Below are 21466 nucleotides of genomic sequence, written 5' to 3'. Positions count from 1 at the left end.
TGTTTGGCAAAACTTTGGACCCCGTGGACACTAAACGTTTAGCCCGTGATCTGCGGTCATTCTGTATAGAATTCGTTCTGTATTCTCTTGGACCAACAGTCACTTTTATAAAGGAGGTCAGGAAGCTGCACATCAGCACGCACACCTGAAATGGAAATGGTGTATTTTTTCCAAAAAGCCAGAATAATAGAGAAGTTGTTTCTCATTTCCAAATTGGAGTTTTTGACCTAACTGAAGAATTGACTGCCATAGATATTAACTACTCATGATGCTCACAAATATGCTGACTTAAAGAGAGTATGATAACTTTGATAAATAGCAATGGAAAACAACTGCTTTTACTGTTAGCACACTGTCCTGCAGGGATGTCAGTGGAAGTAGTGAGCGACATTACAACACCTGAACGCCCAACAGGAAACAGGTCAAAGAAGGAGGAGACAGTCAGCCAAATGTATGGAATTATGTGTAATGTACACAACTGTGAGTTGGTTGGTAACAAACCAATGGGAGAAGTCTATGTTTATATTGACTCTTGGGTCCTGTCAAATGGGCAGAGCATTGGGAAACAAAACATTGGACTGTACAAAGAAAGTCAGTTTGGACACTGCCTTTAGAAAACGATTAAACAGATATAAAGAAAACACATCTAAAGGTGTTTGTGAGCCATGTTTTAGCCCAGCAAGAATAAGCTTTAGGAGAGATCCATAATGACAAATAGATGCTTTGGTCTTTCAGAGACAAGTCGTCTGACCCACTGGGAATGAGACCTTGTGAGTCATCCGGGTGAGCAGGCTTTACATGACTGGCTGGAAAGCTCAGTGACTGAAGAGAGAACTGAAATATGCTGCACACACCGGTCATGGCCTAATTTGAACGGAAGGTCTTTCACCGTCTTTTGGGGGGAACGAGGCTGGCGCAAAGGGACTACAGATTCTGTTGCAGCCACAGGGCTCCGATCCTTACAGACTGATGGGAGTGGACGCCTACTTCAGAGATGGTACAGGAGGCAGTGTCTAAGCAGGAACTTATGGTATTTGAGGGCTCTATCTTTGCATACCGTTGGAAAGATTCTGGCAGGACAGAATGCTGGAATAGATTATGGCAGACTAAATGAAATAACACGGGCGCAGACTGCCCCCTAAATCTCGGAACTGGCGTCGCAGCTGGATACAAGGACAAACTGGCAGCCTCACCAACCGAATGGTCACTTCTAAGGAAGTCTTGCTGATGAACACACAAAACCTTTCACATTCGTTAGTCCACAACAGCCCTCCTGCAAACACCTCCCGGCCGCAGGACTCAACATGGGTGTTGATTATCTTCTTTGGCCTGATGGTAAAACCTCAATTGATCTGAAGAATTCTTCTGACCTGGCAAATACACAAGTCCCCAAAACTGTGGTCTCTGCCCGATCTGGCTTGATTCTGAAGCATTTGTTTCTAGCAGGATACAAGGTCAATATACAAAAATCCATTTTATGTCTATGTAATTCCAGTGCACAACTGAAATGTAAAAAATAATAGCGTCAAACAAATGAAAGTACAGGACGTTGGTGAAAGAAATTGATGACGACCTAAAACATGAAGACCAATTCCCTGTTCAAGGGTCAGAAGACTCATTATTTTTGAGATGTCAGTTTTCCCCAATTGGGTCTATAGATCCAACCCAAGCCAACTCAAATCTCAGTCAGCATGTTAGGGAGACAGGAATGATGTGATTCTAAATGAATATAAAATGACAAAGATCTAGCGTAGTCAAAACATTTATAAAATAAAAAACAATGTTGGAGGGCCAGCTCTACCTCATTTCAAGAACTATTATAGAGTTATTTTGTTCAAAGCAGTACGGAATTGGTGTAATGATAAGTCAACAGATCGATGGAACAGAACACAGAGTCAAAAAGTAAACTGATACCTATAATGAGACTGATTTTTTACATTTTTATTTCTTTATTTATTTATTTCTTGAGTAAGAGTAGCCCTGAGCTAACATCCGCCACTAACCTTCCTCATTTTGCTGAGAAAGATTGTCCCTGAGCTAAAATCTGTGTCCTTCCTCTGCTTTATATGTGGGATGCCTGCCACAGCGTGGCTTGAGGAGCAGCGAGGAGACCGCCGCCCAGGATCCGAAGCAGTGAATCCCATGCCACCTTTGGAGCACACGAACTTAGCTGCTACACCACTGGGCCAGCCCCAGGAGACTGATCTTTGGCAAATGCAAAAAGATACCGCAGTGGGGAAAGATAGTCTTTTCAACAAATGATAAAGAATGATCTTTTTCAAGCTTTTCCAACTAGTGGTTGTTTATATCTACATGAAAAATACTTAAATAAATAAATAGAATCCATGTCTCCCAGGATATCCAAAAATTAACTCAAAATAGATAATAGATCTAAATGTAAACGTTAAAAATGTAAAACTTCAGAAGAAAACAAAGAGGAAAATTTTTGTGACTTTAGGTTAGACAAATGTTTCTTAGATTGATACAAAAAACATAATCGATAAAAGAAAACATTGAGAAATTGAATGTCACAAAAATGGAAAACATTTGCTTTTCAAAAAACACTGGTAAGTGAATGAAAAGTCAAGCCACTGTGAGTTGAAAATATTTGTAACTCACTTATGTGAGAAAGGACTTATACCCAGACTATACAGGAACTCTTAAAACCAAATCATAAAAAGGCAAATCAATTTTAAATTGGGTGGAAGATTTGTATAGTAATTCTGGGAATAGGCAATGTAAGCTATCCATCTTTCATCTACGTTTGTGAAATTGCTTTGATAATTCAAGATGATTTGCGTTTCCATATAAATTTCAGAATCAGCTTGTCAGTGTGCCAACAGACCTGCCGGAATTTGGAATGGGACTGTAATAGATCTGTGGATCCCTTTGGGGAGAATTGACGTCTAAAGCATCTTGAGTTTTCCAATCCACAACAAGTTTCTCTCTCCATTAATTGAGTTCTTTAATTTCTCGAAGTATTGTTCTGTAGTTTTCACTGGACCTTTCTTACACATATTTTGTCTGGTAAGATAATGCAATGAGAGAATTGGTCAAAAGACTTGAGGAAATACTTCTCAACAGAAGATATGTTAATGGCCAAAAAGCAAATGAAAAGTTGCTCAACTCTGTCACCCAGGAAATAAATTCATCCTGCAATGGTTCCCATTCCCCATCCATCAGCATGACTAAAATTAAAGAGACTGGAAATACCACATGTGGTGAGGGTGCAAAGCAACTAGAAATCTCTTGCACTTGTGGGAATGAAAAATGGCACCACCACTTGGAACAGCTGCACCACAGGTAAACACACACCAGTCACGGAAAAGCCGCTCCACTCCTAGGTGTTTACGCAATATGTTCACACAACAATCCGCACACGAATATCCACAATAGCTTTATTCATAATGGCCAAAACCTGGGAACTGCACAGATGTCCATTAACAGACGAATGTATAAATAGACACGATACAGCCGTACAAAGGAATACCCCTTAGCAATAAAAAGGCATGAAGTGTTCATGTGTGGAGTAACGTGGATGGATTTTAAAATCATTATGCTGCATGAAGAAATGCAGACATGAAAGAGTACATGTATGGTTCCATTATATAAAGTCGTTAAAAATGCAAACCCATCTGTAATGACCGTGTTGCCTGGGTCTCGGGTTGAGGGAGTGATGGACTGCAAAGGGGAGCAAGGAAGGTCACGAGCTAATGGAAATGCCCTGTGTCATGACGGTGGCAGTAGTTTCATGAGTGTATAGTCCGTCAGATGCATTTAATTGTATCCTTTAAAGTGGTGCAGCCTATTGTACCTAAATTATACCTCAGCAGCGTTCATATCATAATCGGTTGTATTTCTCCATTCTAGCCATGAGTTACTGAGAAAATGAAATTCAGTAAAACAGTATAAAGATTACCATCCACAATCATTAAACGCCTTAGAACACGTATAATAAAGACCCCTGAAAACTATTACTGAGAGAAATTAAAGAAGATCTAAGTAAATCGACCCAAATCTATGAAATTCATAGACTGGAAGCTTCAATATTGTTAGAATGACAGACCAACATTGTCCCAATTAATATTGCAGCAGGCATTTTTTGGGTAGATTTTCAAGCTAATTCTAAACTGTATATGGAAGTGAAAGTACCTAGAATAGCCAAGACAACCTTGAAGGAGAATTAAGTTGGAGGACACACTCTACTACATTTCAAAATTCACTTTAAAGCTATAATAATTACAACATTGTAATATTGGTGCAAGTAAACACAACACAAGCAAATCAATGTGAAAGAGTCAAGAGTAAAATATTTACCCACGTACACACACAATTATTTGATTTTTTTTAAATAAAGTCACCAATACGTTTCACTGGGGAAATCAAAGACTTTTCCATAAAAAGCGTTAGAAAAAATGAATATTTATTTAAAAATAAGTTAATCTGAAAAACCACGTCCCACCGTACATTGAAGTTAATTGGAGATGTGAAAGTTAAACCTATAAAGACTTTGGAAAAAAATGCGAATATTTTCATGAACCATGAAGAGGCAAAAGTTTCTTAGGCACAATACCCAGGAACTCGCTATAGATGAAAAATGGATCCAAGTGGATTTCATAAAGTATCGATTCTTTAGCTTATCAGACATGACTATTTAAAAAGTGTAAAAGCAATTCATAGACTAGGAATAATTACTTGCAATACTTATATCTGATGAGGAACAGTAAATCCTATAAAGTCAGAAGGAAAATTACAAACAACCTCATTTATTAATGAGCAGATTAGAAAAGCCACTTGGCATAATAAGAGAGTCACTTGGCCAGTAAGCTTTGGAAAACCAAGATGGCAAACCACTACACAGCCTGCAGGATGGCTAAAGTTGAAAAGACTGAGAATACTAAGTGTTGGAGACTACACCAGAGAGACTGGAAGTGTCCTGTATCTGGGGGGAAATGTGAAAGGATACAACTCCTTTGCGAGAGTCTGTGTCAGTTTCGACCCTTTCCCCAGGTAATTCTGTTCCTAGGTGTATGTACCCAGGAGGCTGGGTATCTCCACAAGTGAATGTCCCCCAGCAAAACTCATATATGAATATTCACAGTTGCTTCATGCATAATAACCAAAAATGAATCTGTCCATCATCGGAAAAATGGGTAATGAAATAGTGCTATAACCATAAAAGAGAATATTTCTTGCCAAGTAAAAAACCAAATTATTGCCATGGTAGCCTGTCAAGATTGAACCTCCAAACCAGATATTGAGGGAAAGAACACAGAACGAAAGAGAGATACCGCATCATTGCATTTATAGGAAGGGCAAAAATAAGCAAAATTAATCTATGGTGAGAGAACGCAGAATAGTTTCTCTGTGGGGGATGGGTCTTGACTTTCAGGGAGTGCGACAGAAGACTTGGGGGTGATGGAAAATGTTCTGTTTCTTGGTCTGGGTGGTGATTACACAAGGCCTGTGCATGCTAAATTCATGGAGCTGTACTCTTAAGTTTTGTGCATTTTCTTCTAGGTAAATTATACCTCAATAAAAAAAGGTTAGCAATAAAAAAAAGAGATGACGACAGAGTAAAAAGAGTGACAAATGACAGAAAATGGATAATAAATGTTGGACGTAAAAATAATAAGAAACCCTTGAGAAGGAACCCAAAGCAATGGAACAGAACAAACACTGAAAAGTATAGTTTAACCAAAAAAGATAATGAAATTTAAAAGTTCTAATAATATTAAAGTGACGCGCTGCTACCTTGGGAAAATCACCCTAGAACCACAAACGCTGAGATTATTCCAGCAAAAGTACTGCCACTCAGTTTGACATCATGGTACGAGGCTGACTTCGAAGGCCAAACAGAAATGGTTTCTAGTGCTCAATCCTCTGCTCACTCGATGTGTGATCTTGGGAAACTGTGTAGTCTTTCTGCGTTTTCTCAGGATAAAACCTGACTAATGGCATAGCTAGAAGGACCTGCAACTAGAACATACAGCTATGTTATACAACTGTGTACTGGGGGGCTTCGGGGAGAGGAAGAATAAAAAACCTGACTAACAGGATAGTTCATAGGATTAAACATGAACACCCGAACAATAATAGGCCCTAAGAACATACGTGACTTTGAGTCCTCCTTTACTCACCATAAATCTGTAGCCAGAAAACTATGGGCAGAGAGCACATTAGTTGTTCTTACAAAAACACTTTTCCACCCTTTCTGGAAAGAAGAGGTGGATGCAGTAAAAAGAATTGGAGAGGAACAAGAGCCTTTTGAACAGCCATCCCCAAACCCTGAAGCGGGGCTCGTTTCCATCAGAGACCAGAGAGGAAAGTCTTGCCTAAGCCCAACCCCTGCAGTCTTCCCCGTCTGGAGGGGACTGAGGGCGTCCACTCTAGCTCCAGAACAATCAGGGCTCCCAAGGGTTTCTCAGAAAATCAATCAGTTGCTCCACTCTAAAGATATTGAACAATTTTTGAAACCAGGAGAGGTCAAGGAGAAGCTGAAGCACAAAACCAGAACTCTCTCCTGAATCAATGCCAGGATGCCAATAAATACCATTTCCCAGATCTCTGTCCTTTTTTTTCTTTTTTGAGGAAGATTAGCCCTGAGCGAACTGCTGCCTATCCTCCTCTTTTTCCTGAAGAACACTGGCCCTGAGCTGACATCCATGCTCATCTTCCTCTACTTTATACGTGGCACGCCTACCACAGCATGGCTTTTGCCAAGGAGTGCCATGTCTGCACCCAGGATCCGAAGTGGCGAACCCCGGGCCACCGAGAAGCAGAACATGCGAACTTAACCGCTACACCACCGGGCCGGCCCCCCAGATCTCTGTTCTAGTACGTGGATGCTCCATCGGAGTGGTGGGCAGGCCTGTGAATATCAATCAAGAAGGATATAAATATATATCAATTTATAGGAATCAAAATTCAAAAATGTCCCCCTATACTAACCCAGGAAAGTTCTAATTCAAAGCAGTGTGTTGAAAAAAACAGAGGTTTCGATCTTTGTGACCTTTGATTAGGTAATGATTGCTGAGATCTGACAGCTAAAGCAAAAACAATCAATGAAATAAGTAGATCGACTGGACTTCACCAAAATTAAAATTTTCTGTGCTTCAAAGGGTGCCAACAAGAAAGTGAAGACAACCCACAGGATCAGCGAAGACAGCTGCAAAACATGGATCCGGTAAGTGTGTAGTACCCAGAATATTTAATGGACTCTTGCAATGCAACAGTAAAAAGACAAATAATCTATGAATGGAAAAAGCATTTGAATAGGCAGTTCTCCATATAAAATGCACAAATGGTCAATAAGAACATGAAAGGACGCTCAACGTCGTTAGTCATTAAGAAAATGCAAATCAAACCCACAATGAGATACCACTTCACAACCACTACTATGATGTATTAAAAGACAGGAATAGCAAGTGTTGAGGAGGATGTGGAGAAACTGGAATCCTCGTGCGTTGCTCGTGGGAACGTAAAAGGGCACAATTGCTTTGGCAAACAGTTTGTCACTTCCTCAAGGTTAAATATAGAGCTGATGTAGACATAGCAATTCCACTCCTAGGTATACATCCAAGAGAACTGAACACATGTGGTCACAAACAAACTTGCACATGAACATTCATAGCAGCATTATGCATAGCAGCCCAAAGTAGAAACAACCCAAATAGCCATCAACTGATGAATGAACAATATGTAGCATAGCCATAAATGAAATTGTATTAAGGCATGAAAATAGTAAAAGTACTGATACATGCCAAACCATGGGTCAACCTTGAGAACAGTATGCTAAGAAGCCAGACACAAAAGACATGTTGAATAGTTCGTTTTACAAGAAATGTCCACATTCGGCAAGTCCATAGGGAGAGCAGGTAGAGAAGTGGTTGCCAAAGGCTGAGAGAATGGGAGAATAGGCAGTAACTGCCAATAGGTATGGCGTTTCATTCTGGAGGTAATGAAAACATTCAGAAATTAGGTAGTGGTGAGAGTTTCACCACCTTCCAAATAGACTGAAAGTCACTGCTTTGTACACAAAATGCTGAATTTTACTGTTTATGAATTATGCCCTGATGATGATAATAAGGCAGCAATGTGACTTTGCACAGTCCCATGCCCTGTATTTTCGTGAAACAATGTGTCTCAAATGAATAACCAGTGGCCAGAATATGATGCTGTTAGCCTTTTGTGAACAATATATTGGATGAAAAAATTACACTCAGGAAAATTTTGGTAGCAATGAGGTATAGGCGAAGAAAGTACCTCCTAGGGAAGACATGACACGAGAATGAACTGGAAAATGTGGGAAGAAGATTTGGGGGCAGAGGGGGACTACCTGACCCCTGGCTTCAGCCCTTACAGCCAGGAGACCTTGGGCCAGTTACACACCCTCTCTGTGCCTTGGTTTCTTCATCCGAAAACCAGGGAAATGTAATGCTTTCCTCACAAGTCGATGGTGAAGGTTAGAATTAATAATGTATCTGAAATAATCATCCCAAACTGTGAGGAAGGTCGATGACAGCAGTGGGCCCTCAACCTGTTTCACATCTGAGCGACTTCAGCAAATCCATTCCATGCCCCACCTCCGCCCGTTGAATCAGAATCGCTACAAGTGAGGACTGTGAACTTGATTGGTACCAACCCTCCCAGATGACTCTTCTAAGGATTGCCCCCCCCGGGGCGGGAAACACTGAGCTGTGTAACTTTTACCCAAAAGACAAAAGTAGGACAGAGCAGAGCCACAAGGACATTTCCAATCTGTTCTCTCAAGCAGAGGAGGAACTGTTGGAGGACCCTAGAATGGAAAGGGACCTGGCGTGGCTGACCCCGTTTTCACCTCATCCAGTTTATGGCACAGACACAAGCCCTTGGGGACATACGCCTGAGGTACCTGACGGTCCACCTTGAAATACTGAAAGCCCTCATTTCAAATCCCGGCTTGCTTTGAACGGAAGTTAAATTTACCCTCTTTTGCTCACGGAAGGGACCAGTCTTCCACACGCCTTTTACCTTACCAAATTTAATCATATCGGGATTGATGCACATTTCAACAGAGAAGTTTCAATGAGAAAGCCTTATAAATATCCTAGCCACTCAACAAGAAACCAGAACATTAGCAAGTTCAGGACAGTTCAGCCCAATAGATCACAGGCACTGAGACATGACTCCTGACCTGAGTTACAGGGAGGTCATCTTGCCTGTCGTTTGACATCATGCCGACTAATGAGGTGGGAAAGCAGCTACCCATTCTCAGATCTGGGTCGCTCTCGCCTCCAGACTGTGCCTGACGTCCTGACACCATAAGCATTTCAGGGAGACTCTGGAAGAGCCCAGCCGGCACTTCTGCTATTGGACGTGCATGCAGCTGGGTTAGTAGGACAAGGGAGCGCTCTAGAAGCGAAGCCAGGTCACAGAGAGAGACAAAGAGCACAGTAAACGGGACAAATGCAGGATAAAGACAAATAGGTTTCTCCTACTGTTCCAGAACGCAAAGCAATCACTCACTTGCTCTTATAAAGAAGAAGCGTTTGTCGTATTTTTTTCTATTTTTAATTTGGCCAAGTAAATTACTGAACGTCCCCTTCTTCAAGTTTTTTACTTTTTGCTTATGGACAGTAATATTACCTGAAACGATTATGATGAAAATAAGATGCCGTTCTATGTAGACAGCGCTTCTTAGCAAAATGCCTGGCACAATAATACTCAACGAACTATTACTGTTATTATGATTACTATAATTAGCACTGCAAAACGCTCCTCCCTGTGACTTCAAGTGTGTCATGTAACTTTTGCGAGCCTTCCGTCTCGTCAGTTTTAAAGTGAAGGAATTTGACAATTTTTTCTTTTTCCTACCGAATGTCAGGTCCCACAAACACCAGAAAGTAGATTTCTTTAAAGCCTTTGATGGCTCTCACGCCGATATCATTCCACAGCATAGTTGGAGGACGGCATGGGATGGGGAGCAGATGAGCTTCCAAAAGTGGCTGATCTGGGCCTCCATCCTGCACTGTGACGGGAACGCTGGGCCGCACGTGCTCACACCAGTTGCAGCCTTAACTCAGGCAAGTCCAGCAGCTAACCTGAAGAGGCCGATGCCACAGCGGGTCTGCCAAGTCTCAGGCTCACAAGACCCAGTTGGCATCGGATGCTGAGAAGGTCAGGAGAGGGTTCAGGGCATCGTTTTTCCTGCCTACCTCTCCTTCTCTTCGAAACCTCAGCTTCATTGTCACTGAACCCCATTGCACATGTACACTGTGGATCATGAACCATCCCTGACCCTTGACCTTGAACTGACTGTGTTCTCAACTACAGGTCAGTGGCATGAGGACAAGTCAAAGAGATCTATCGAGCAACGTTCCATGAAAACTGCCCTGGATCCCTGTCTGTTCAATATGTAGGGGAACTGAGGGAACGTAAAAAGTAGCGTCACGTTTAGAAATCTTTCCAAAAGAATGAGCACAACATGTATTCCGGGATGTATACCTGAACTATTTTAATCATTTTGACAACTCAGAAAGAGCTCTTGTGGTACTAGAATAAGATCCACGAGTGAGAAATATGACATATGTTGTCTAGTGACATTGAAAGCATCCTCATCAAACATGGTGGACAATATTGATGAACAACATCCAAAAAGCAACCAAGAAATACAGGAGGACTTCGGGAGGCAGGCGTGTTCAACTTGACTTAACTTGCTGCCCCAGTGATGGAGAAGAAGCCAACGTGACACAAGGATACAGCAAACAGAATATTTAGAGTTTCAGGACAGAACACATTTTTTTAAATGAGTTGTTCATTCCTTTATAGGATACTCTGCTGTTGTCCTACACTTTTTAATGGATATAGAAAAAACGGTAGAAGAACATCATCATGAGAGTCGAAAAATTTAACATCTTTCACTTGTGGAAAAACCTTAAGCTCTGTTTCAATTTAAGGAGAAGGTTGGGTGACTTCATGACAGCCCTTAAGAAAATAAAACTTGTTGGGAAACTATTTCTGCCTTGATGCTTTTGTAAACATACAAGAACGAACACTGAGAAACTGTTAGGCTTGGATATGTCTTGGAAAGAAATAGGTTGGTACTATCAGCACAAGGGTAGACACCTCTTGAGAGTGGCTGCTTAGGGTGGCCCCATCGCTGGTGACTTTCAGAAGAGACCAGGGGGGCTTGTGTATCCTCGCGGCCTAGGCAACTGGAAGGCAGGGGCTCCTAAGATTCCATGACAACCCCCCACCTTCCAGTTCTGTTATTGCAACTCCAGACCGTTACCTGGCGCGCTGGCTCCTCCCTCCGTCACTCGTGTTGGAGTGTGAGCTAGGGGCAGTGCCTTTGGCTCTGAGCTCTGGCGTCTTGAACCTTGTTTTGGGGGTTACAGACTCTCAAGTGCTGTGGGGTGTTGATCATGTTGTTGCCGACAGTAAGTTAAGAATTCCTGACTCCTCACCCCTCAGTCCTCATTGAACCTATTTGCTTTCACTTGTTTTTAACCCATTCTGTGTTTGGGTCTCTTCTCCCCAGTCCCTGCCCTACCTCTTCTGCCCCACGTCACCATGGCAGTTTCTCTCGGCCCTGTGTCTGATCCGGGGGCCGAAATGACCCTCCTGGAAATCAACCAGGAGCTTCAGTCCCAGCTGGAACAAAGCAAACAGGACTTTCGAGACCTCAAACAGAAGTTCCTTGTCTCTGAGTCCACTGCCTACATCCTGGCCAACCAGCTGCAGAAATACAGTAAGTCCTACAGGGTCATGGTCAGCAGAGGGGTGAGTGACCACCGTGTTCCCCCTAAGAAACTAAAAACTCTCCAGACCTTTTCTTCTGTTCCCTGAGGCAAAATAAACATTCTGACCACAGTCCAGGGAAGGTGCAAGTGGGTATTTTACCCTCAGTTTGCTGAGCATGGACAAACCGAGGCCCAAAGAGTTGAGGGACTTTTCCAGATTGGCAGTGAGGTGTAGGGTGGGATTAGGTAAAATCCCAGTGACTGATTCCTGGTGCAGGCACAGCACTGCGTGTTTCCCTCTGGAGCAGGCTAACCTGTTTCTCCCAGCATCCTCCGTGTACGGAATCAGATCCTGCATCACTCTTGGCCTAAGTGTCCGGGACTAATGAGCTCCATCAGTTCAGGCTTCTCTGAGGTCCCACTGGCAAAGCTCTGTGCTCCTTACACTGGGGAGATGGGGTGATGGTACACACTGGGGGAAGCAGGTGATGTTCCCTGCTTTACAGGAGCCTGAAGATGAGTGTGCTCCTCGCTGACACTGTGGTATCCATGAGTGACGCCATCCAGACAGAGACGACCCTGCTGAGCGCGAAGCCGTGCTTCCTGAGCACAGGCTTTTCTTTCTGAGGCCAAGGAAGCCACTTTGCCTCTTGGGGTGAGGTAGAGGGTGTCTCTGGGGAAATGAGACAATCCGTACCCCCTCTTCTGTGTCTCTCTGAGCTGGTGAACCTTTGGTGATGCAGGACTGCCAGCAGGTCCGGGTGACCTTGAGGGTCTGGGCTGTGAGACATGGCCCAAGTGAGAATGACGCTAAGTGGGGGTGGCCACCAGCCCCAGTAAAAACTCAAACCAGTGTCTGGGACAGGTCCTTCCCTCCCACAGTCAGCCTCGCAATTGGAAGCTCAATCACCTGTTCAGTAAGAGGGGCTGTGGTGACGAAAGGGATCGTGAGAACAGGGCCTCGTGCCAAACAGAGTGAGTAGAAGGGATCTTGACGACTCTGAGTCTGGATGGGTGTTATTTTCCAATAAACCATCGTGGGAGTGGTGAACTTCAAATGACTGACGCAGAGAAAAGTAAACATTGAAACCTGCTATTTAAGAAAGTGAGGAGATTAGGTTTTGAGAAAGGACTCAGTTTTCCTTACAGCTTTTTTTTATAGGCGTAACATAACTGTAGGAAACAAATTTTGAAGATGATGAAGGAGAAAGATGTCACCCAAGATCTTGTGGCGAGGTAACACAGTGCATTGGTGAAGACTGAGCTACTCTTCCTGGGCTCAGATCCAAGCTGTGGCTTTTTCTGAGCCTCACGGTTTCCTCCTCTGTTAGTATGGCCCTGTCATAGTGCCTACTTCTTTGAGCGGTTGCAATGAATCACATGAGTTATTTCTGTAAAGTTACTAAAACAGTTCTTGACACACAGGAAACACTATTTATTAGTTCTTTCTTGTACTACTTGGAATTGAAAACAACTTCTACAGCCTGTGCCTATTTCCTTCAGGGATTGATGGTTATGCCTTGTATTTTTCAGAATTGCATTCGTATACATTTATATTTCATCGTGAAGGTACTTGTCCTTGAAATTCTGAGCTCAGAGGGCCCAACAATCAGTAGGCCCAGGGGCCTTCCCGAGCACACAGGGATCGCCACTTCATGCCGCTGCTTAGTGTTTTACTCAAGAGGCTGCAAGTCTTGGTAAAGTGGCCCAGGACTCGGCGTCAGTCTCAGGGCATGTGAATTCTGAGCTTGCCAAACGTCAGCTAATCTTGTCTGGTCACTTTCTCTGCCTTGGAGCTTCTCTTTGCTCAGCTGTCAAATGAGGAGTGACCAAATGCCGTGTATTTGGGAGGCTGAGCAATAGAAGGTGGAAATCTCAGTGGAGAGCCTGGTGCTGGGGTTCTATCTGCCTCTGAGAGAAGAAGATGGAGCCTGCCTCCTCCCTTGCAGGCAGTGACCCCAGCAGCATGGCCAGCTTTCCACTGAGGCCGGCCTCTCTGTCTTTCCTCAGAGTCTGGAGCGTGCAAAGACATCATTGAATCGGTGCTGGGGGAGAAGCTGCAGTTCCAGGAGGGGAAGCCCACAGAGAAGTCAACGTTAGCGGAGAAGCTCAAGTAAGCGGGGCTCTGTGCTGGACGTCTGCTGGGAAGTTGTAGGCATCTCTGAAGGGGGCAAGGAGCAACTCTGGGCCAGGAGAATGGCCCAAATTTTCATGGCAGCCACATGCATACGAATTTGCATAACACCATTAGAGAACAATAATTGGTAAACTATGGACTCCAATTACTCAAAGGTTCCTTGAGTCTTTTTTTAAAATAAAACTTATTGAGGTGAAATTCACAGAACCTAAAGTTGGCTAAATTCGAGTGAAGCATTCATTGGCATTTAGGACATTCAGGATGTGGTGCAATCACTACCGCATTTACCTTTAATCACAATCACCTCCTGACTGACTACAGTTTGTCAGACTTTCTCTGAAAAAAAGCTGTCTTTCTAAAGGTTTTGAGAAACCTCCAGACTGTTTTCCACAGTGGCTGCACCAATTTATATTCCCAACAACAGTCTAGGAGGGTTTCTTTTTCTCCACCTCTATACGGAATCTAGAAAACAAACCAAACCAAACAAACAGACTCATAGAAACAGGAAATAAAGTGGTGATTACCAGAGGGAGGAGGGGTTGGGGGTGGGTGAAATGGGTGAAGGGGATTAAGAGGTACAACCTTCCAGTTACAAAATAAGTAAGTCATGGGGTTGGAATGTAGAGCACAGGGACGGTAGTCCACAATATTGGAACAACTTTGCATGGTGACAGACTTACATCTATTTCGTTTACCCGTTCTCAAGAGTTATATTTACATCGTCCACAAAAACCTCATGAGACATTAAACAAAATCAGCTGTTATTCTAAGTTATTACTCTTGTTGACAAATGTTGTAACAGAGAGAACATGAGCTCATTTGACGAGTAAACCCAGGCTGTATGTCTGCATTGTATCCACTGCTGATAAGTCTGAGAACACGTCTATTTTAAATCAAACCAGCACACTTAAACAGGCTTTTATTTCCCAAAGTTCATTTTAGATCCTGTTAAATAGCTTTGTCTTTTAGGAGGTTCTGTATATTAATTAAAGACTGTGTTCCGTTGGAAGAGATTTTGAATCCTCTCTTTGAAGGGTGACCCCTCAGGTGGACTCATCTGAAGCAGAGGTTCCCCAGAGTGGCCATTATAATTCCAAATTATCTCAAAAGTTTGCCTATTTTCAGCTGTTTAGTTTCAGATCAGGCATTTTGGGGGAGTTGAAGTGGCAAATCTCAGTGAGAGAAGAGAAAGCAGCAGCAGGCTTCGCTTCTGCCCTGGCATGTTTAATTATTTAATGATTTTTCTCTTAAAGAGGCAGTAAAATATTTCTTATTTTCTTTAGAAGCATCAAAAGATTAAAATAGGCTTCCTGTTGTAGCTGGCTTGTTCCGATTGCATGTATCGGTTTGAGTAAACTGAAACTGCCTCATTTTGGCCATTGTAAAGTGAGATCTCCTCTACATGTCCGATTCGCAGAGCCTGAAGGGTGGGTTTATGAGCTCTTGCAATATCAGGCAAGGGACACGTTCCCCAGCGACACATAATGTTTATTCCCACTGCAGAATCCGTAATGCAATGCAGCAAAACAGACGTAATTGTTTTACAGAAGGTCTATTTACATACACCAACTTGGACAAACCTTTATCTTAATTTTTTCAACTCTTGTACCCCTAATTATAACTTATATTAGAATTTCACTCACAAGTTTTGGTATTACAGTGTTATGTAGGGAATGTATTCTCAGCTAGGCATAATATTTAATCCCAAAAAAGCATCCAGGCAAAGTTGACATAATCTCCTCATGTAATATTAGGGTAAACACTTTAATCTTTATACTTGTACCAACCTGAGCAGCCTAATTGTTGCCCCAAACAAGTGTTGATAGGTTTCTCGCTGTGATTTCTGTCTACTGACTTTTAAAATATTTTTCAAACTGGAAGAAATAGAACAAGTTTGTCTGATATTCTTGAATGTTGGGGGCCAATCTGGGGTCCCTTTAGCCCATCCAACCTTAGGCAGTGTTTTAGTCAAAGCTTCGTTTTGACTGTATTTGTGTCTGCTCTATTCACCCTGCTCTTTCTTTTTAATGACTAAAGATTGCCATCCTGTTGGAGTGAGTGAGTTCTGTCACTCTTCCCTTCTTCACTTCTCTTTGTTAACTTGATGTTTCCATTTGCATCTGTGAGACCACAAGAAGAAGCTGAGACCCCAAATTTGATGACGTTTTTGAGATTAGTCGTTGTATTTTCCTTTTAATTTGGTCTTTTCATAGGGACCAGTAAAACAGCTCTTTATGAAGAGAGCTCTCTAAAAAAGTTTTCTAACTTAAGGATCCATTGTTTGGCCATCTTCTCTCCAGAGTTTCAAGAGTATTGTGGTCAAACAGAGTCACAAAAGAAAATCATCCCTTTCAGACATTGGCTTCTAACTATAATTAGACCATCTACTCAGAATTAACCCCAATGGGCTCTGCTTGGTGACAGACAGCACGTTTCCCATTCCGATACACAGCGACAGAGAGACACTCAGATCCAGACACAGAAATACCAGACACCAGTGAACCAGTTCCCAGATGGAGGGTAGAAAGTCCTACAACTGTTCCCACTCCAAATGCGCGCCCAGACGGCCCCTCCGTGAATGGAAAGGACCCGAGTTGGCCCTTCCGTGAATGGAGGGGACCCCAAAAGAGGGGAAGGAACTTCATGGGCATCTCTGAGGCAACTTACTCTATTTCAGAGTCCATCGACTTCCCAGAAGGAAGAAGCAGCAAACAAACCAATCTAGAATCTGTTTCCTCGCCATAAGAAAATGGGCCTAGGGGTCAGTGGCTCCGAGGCAGATGGAAAGTACTGAGGGCAGTCGCTAGGGCAAATGACCGAGGTGGCTGCAGGACTGCTTCCCAGGAAATCCCAGTTGGCCTGGGGCCATGGACCCATGGGCAAGAGCCTTCTGGTGGGCTCATAAGATTTTACCACCTACAAACATCGGTTCTTTGCCCGCCACACAAGAGGGGCCCAATAAAAACTGGAACACCAGGCTTAAGGCAAGGAGAGGGTTGTTATTTCGGGTGACATGAGCCAGGAGATGAGAGGGAGCCCTCACATTTGTCTCATTTCATCTCGTCTCACCGAAAGAGGGGAGGTGAGTGTTTTTAAAGGTTTGTGAGGATTGTGGCTGCTTGCAGATGGTCGGGGGACTCAGTGGCCTTGCTGGTCGGAACTTTCCCACCAGCCTGCATTCGGCCTTGGGACACTGTTTGCAGGGGGGAGGAGGAGATGATAGGGAACCCAGGTGCTTTGTCTCCATGGTGGGTAGAGTATTCTGGAGCCAGGGAGTAAGCGGGGAAAGAGTGCTGTGGTTTTAGCCCCACATATGCTGGGTTTAATGGAGGGGAACTGATAGCAGGCTAGCATCAGCAGGTCACCATACATGTGCCAGAATTCTGCTACAATAGCTCCTTGGGGATGTTCTCACACAAATCTCCATGAAAAATCTTATAACCTATGGTTCGACTCTTTGCATGTTTAAATGGTCTCTTCTGTGCCACCTTAGGAAATACGATGTCCTAATCCAAGATCAGGCTCGAGAGCTGGCCCAGTTACGGCAAACGATAGAGAAAGGCAGAGAAGTCTCTGTGCTCCTCAAGCAGCACCTCAGGAACCTTCTCACCCACGATGACCCTACCAACTTCCAGGGTCAGGGCTTTCAAGAACGACTGGCTGAGGGCTGCAGGCTGGTGAAGCGCCTTGCCCGAAAGCTCAGCCCAGGTAAGGCGGTCATAGGCCCTGACTGCACTGAGCTGCTCCAAGAGATTCCACTCACGAGGATTTTTTTTTTTTAACCAGTTGTTCTGGTTTCCATGTCCCATTTGGGGCCATCACAGGAGCAGCACTGGCAGGGTGGGAACAGAGAGGAGAAATGCACTGGGTACAGGCCACAGTGGTCCAACTAGAGGTTTCTTTCCTGATGGACAGTGAATCACATTAATTGATTTTTGAGTGTTGAACCCCCTTTTCATAGCTGGAATCAATCTCACTTGGTTGTGGTGTATAATTCTTTGTATACTTTCTTGGATTCAATCTGTCAAATCTTGTTGATGATTTTTGCACCTATGTTCGTGAGACTTATTGGCCTGGAGTGTTCCTTTTCGTAACATCTTTGTCTGGTTTTTGTATTAGGAGAATGCTGACTTCATAGAATGTGTTAGGATGTATTCCCTCTGTTTCTATTTTCTGGAAGAGATGGTAGACAACTGGCCTAATTTCTTCCTTAAATATTTGATAGAATTCACCAGTGAACTTATCTGGGCCTGGTGCTTTCTGTTTGGGAAGATTCTTTTGTTGTTTCAATTTCTGTAGTAGATATAAGCCTATTCAGATGATCTGTTTCTCCTTGTGGGAATGCTGGTAGATTGTGTGTTTCAAGTAATGGATGCATTTCAAACTTCAGGGCACAGATTGGTTCCTAACATTCCTTGATTATCCATTTGATGTCCATGGGATCAGTAGTGCCAGTCCCTCTTTCACTTCTCATATGAGTAATCTGTATCTTCTGTCTTCTCATTCCTTCTCAGCATAGTGCCTGCCCTAGAGAATGTTCCGTGTGAGCTTGAGAAGAATCTGTGTTCTTCCCTCGTTTGATGAAGAATTGTAGAAGTGTCGATTCTATCAAGTTGATTGATGGTGCTGTTTATTTCAACTCTATCCTTCCTGATTTTCTGCCTGCTGGATCTCTCTGTTTCTGACAGAGGGGTGTTGAAATCTCCAACTGTAATACCGGATTCATCTACTTCTCCTTGCAGCTCTCACTTTTTGCCTCAGTTATTTTCGTGCTCTTCTCCTAGGTGCAGCTTAAAAACTGTTATGTCTTTGGAGAATGGACCCCGTTTTGTTACGTGACACCCCTCTTTATCCCTGATCATTTTCATTGGTCTGAAGTCTGCTTTGTCTGAAATTGTTTGAGCTACTGCAGCTTTGTTTTGATCAGTGATAGCGTGGTATATCTTTCTCCATCCTGTTTCTCTTATTCTATCTGTGCCTTTTTATTTAAAGTGGGTATCTTATACACATCATCTAATTAAGTCTTATTTTTTCATCCGCTCTGACAGTCTATCTTTTAATTGGTGCATTTAGACCACTGACTTGGAAGGTTTTTGTTGATATACTTGGATTAACGTCTACCATATTAGTTACTGTTTTATATTCATTGTTCTCTTCCTGGTTTCTTTTCTTTGTCTTCCACTCTTTTTCCATCTTCTCTGGTTGTGAAAAAGAATTTTACGTGATTCCGTTTTTTCCTCCTCTCTTGGCATGTCAACTGTACTCTTATTTTTTCTTTCTTCTTTTTCAGTGGTTGCCCTGGAGTTTGCAATGTACATTTAAAAATCATCCAAGTGCTCTTTCAAAGAACAGAGTACTGTTTCATGGCTAACACAAGTGCCTAATAACACAGTATTCCCAATTCATTCCACCCATCCGTTAGAGCATTACTGTCATTCATTCCACTTATCCATAAGCTGCTTATCCAAATCCATTATTGCTACTATTGTTTTGAACAGTTATCAGTTAGATCAATCAAGAAAAAGACAAATAAATTATTGTATTTGAATTCATTGCTTCAAAATGCTCTTCCTTTCTTTGTGTAGATGCCAGTTTCTGATTTATATCATTTTCCTTTGTTCTGAGGAAGTTCTTTGAACATTTCTTGCAAGGCAGGCCTACTGGTGACAAAATCCTTCAATACTTCTTTGTCTAGGAATGTTGTCTTTTTCTCTTGCTGATGGAGGATAATTTACTGGATACAGAATTCGAGGTGGGTGGGGTGTCTTCCTTATACTCCCTTCTCTTCTTGCTTGCATGGTTTCAGAGAAGTCTGATATACCTCTTATCCTTACTCTTCTCCGGGTAAGGTATTTTTCCCTCTGGCTTCATTTAGACTTTTCTTTTGTCGTTGATTTTCTGCATTTTGAATATGATATTCTTTCCTAGGTGTATACATTTTGGTATTTCCCTGGTTGCTATTCTCTGAGCTTCCTGGATCTGTGGTTCAATGTCTATAATTAATTTTAGGGGATGCTGGCCCCACGGCCAAGTGGTTAAGTTCACACGCTCCACTCGGCAGTGCAGGGTTTCACTGATTCAGATCCTGGATGCGTACATTGCGCTTCTCATTAAACCATAATGAGGCAGCATCCCATATGCCACAACTAAAAGAACCCAGAGTAGAATGTACAACTATGTACTGGGGGGATTTGGGGAGACAAGGCAGAAAAAAAAGAAGATTGGGAACAGTTGTTAGCTCAGGTGCCAATATTAAAAAAAAAAAAACCTTTGGGTGGCGAAAACTGAAGAAATTTTTAGGAAATTCTCAGTCATTATTGCTTCAAATGCTTCTTCCATGCTCCTTCTGATAGTCACGTTACACATATTTACACCTCTTGTGATTGTTCCACAGTTCTTGGATCATCTCTTCCTTTTCATTGTTTTTCCTCTTTGCATTTCAGTTTTAGAAATTTCTCTCGATATTTCTCCAAGCTCACAGGTTCTTTGCTCAGCCGTGTCCAGTGTATTGTTGAACCTCTAAGGCACTCTCCATTTCTGTCCCAGTGTTTTTCATTTCTACCATCTCCTTTGGATTCTTTCTTAGAGTTCCCATCTTTCTACTTACCTTCCCCTTATGTTCCTGCATGCTGTCCACCTTTCCCTTTGGAGCCATTAGCATGTTAATCACTGTCATTTTAAATTCCTGCTCTAGTAATTCCACCATGTCTGCCATATTGGAGCCTGGTTCTAATGCTTAGTTTCTTTCCTCAAACTGTTTTTTTTTTGTCTCACAGTGTGTCTTTTAATGTTTTGTTAAAAGCCAAACATGATATACTGGGTAAAGGATTTGAGGTAAGTAGGCCTTAGTGTGAAGTTTTGTCTTTATCTGGCTAGGGGTTAGGCTGGGTTTCCTGTTTATTGGAGCTGTAGATGTCAGAGGCTTAAATCTCCTCTGGAGTTCTTGGTTTTGTGTTCTCAGCTCTCCTGATTGTCCCTGGTGATTTCTGCCTAAATGAGGCCTGAGAACGTGCAGTTCTTTCAGTTGTATCCTTTCCGTTATATTCCCCTGTTATCATCTAGGATCCCTATGGATGTGCTGGTAAGGGGTGTGTGTGTGTGTGTGTGTGTGTGTGTGTGGAAACATTCTGTAGTCCTATGATCAGGGCTCAGTCTGTGAGTCAGCCTGGGTCCCTGGGCTGTGGCCTTCACAAGAGCTTCTCTGGGTTCACCTTCCTGCTCCCCTCGATGGAAAAGGAAGGCTAGAGGGGCTGGAATTGGGCATTTCCTTTCCCCAAGGTCAGTTGGGATGTGGTAAAATCCCAGTTGGTTAGGCTCTGGTCAAATAGTTTCTTTGAGAGCAGGCCAATGGGTGGCATGGAACTCCTTAGTGCCTGCTGGACATTTCTGAATTTGGAATTTCTGAATTTTTCTGCAGAAAATCATGCAGAGGAGGAGAACAAAGAAGAAAAAGCATCAGTGGACCCCAGGTAACAAGGAATGATCAGGGCCTGGAAGAGGATGGGTAAAATCAGAGGATGGTTCCCAAATAAAGACCGAGAGGCCAACACTAGCCACGGATTTCTAAGGCAAAAGTGACAGAAACTGCTGGTTGAATTATTCCATT

General features: G+C 42.8%; 1 protein-coding gene across 1 annotated transcript in view; it reads left to right on the top strand.

Moving 5' to 3' along the window:
- Positions 1-11268: 11268 nt before the first annotated feature.
- Positions 11269-21466, top strand: part of LOC138915194 (neuroblastoma breakpoint family member 6-like) — a 33377-nt gene continuing 23179 nt past the window's right edge. Inside the window, exons 1-5 of the mRNA XM_070220016.1 lie at positions 11269-11420; positions 11522-11731; positions 13734-13836; positions 17354-17568; positions 21278-21329. Of these exons, the coding sequence (XP_070076117.1) occupies positions 11554-11731; positions 13734-13836; positions 17354-17568; positions 21278-21329 (548 nt within the window). The 5' untranslated portion in view covers positions 11269-11420; positions 11522-11553. The remainder of the gene's footprint in view (positions 11421-11521; positions 11732-13733; positions 13837-17353; positions 17569-21277; positions 21330-21466) is intronic.

The sequence above is a fragment of the Equus caballus genome, chromosome 8, assembly GCF_041296265.1.
Source record: "Equus caballus isolate H_3958 breed thoroughbred chromosome 8, TB-T2T, whole genome shotgun sequence".
Taxonomy (NCBI): Eukaryota; Metazoa; Chordata; class Mammalia; order Perissodactyla; family Equidae; genus Equus; species Equus caballus.
The sequence above is the reverse complement of the archived record's forward strand: the minus strand, read 5'-3'. Positions and strand labels throughout refer to the sequence as shown.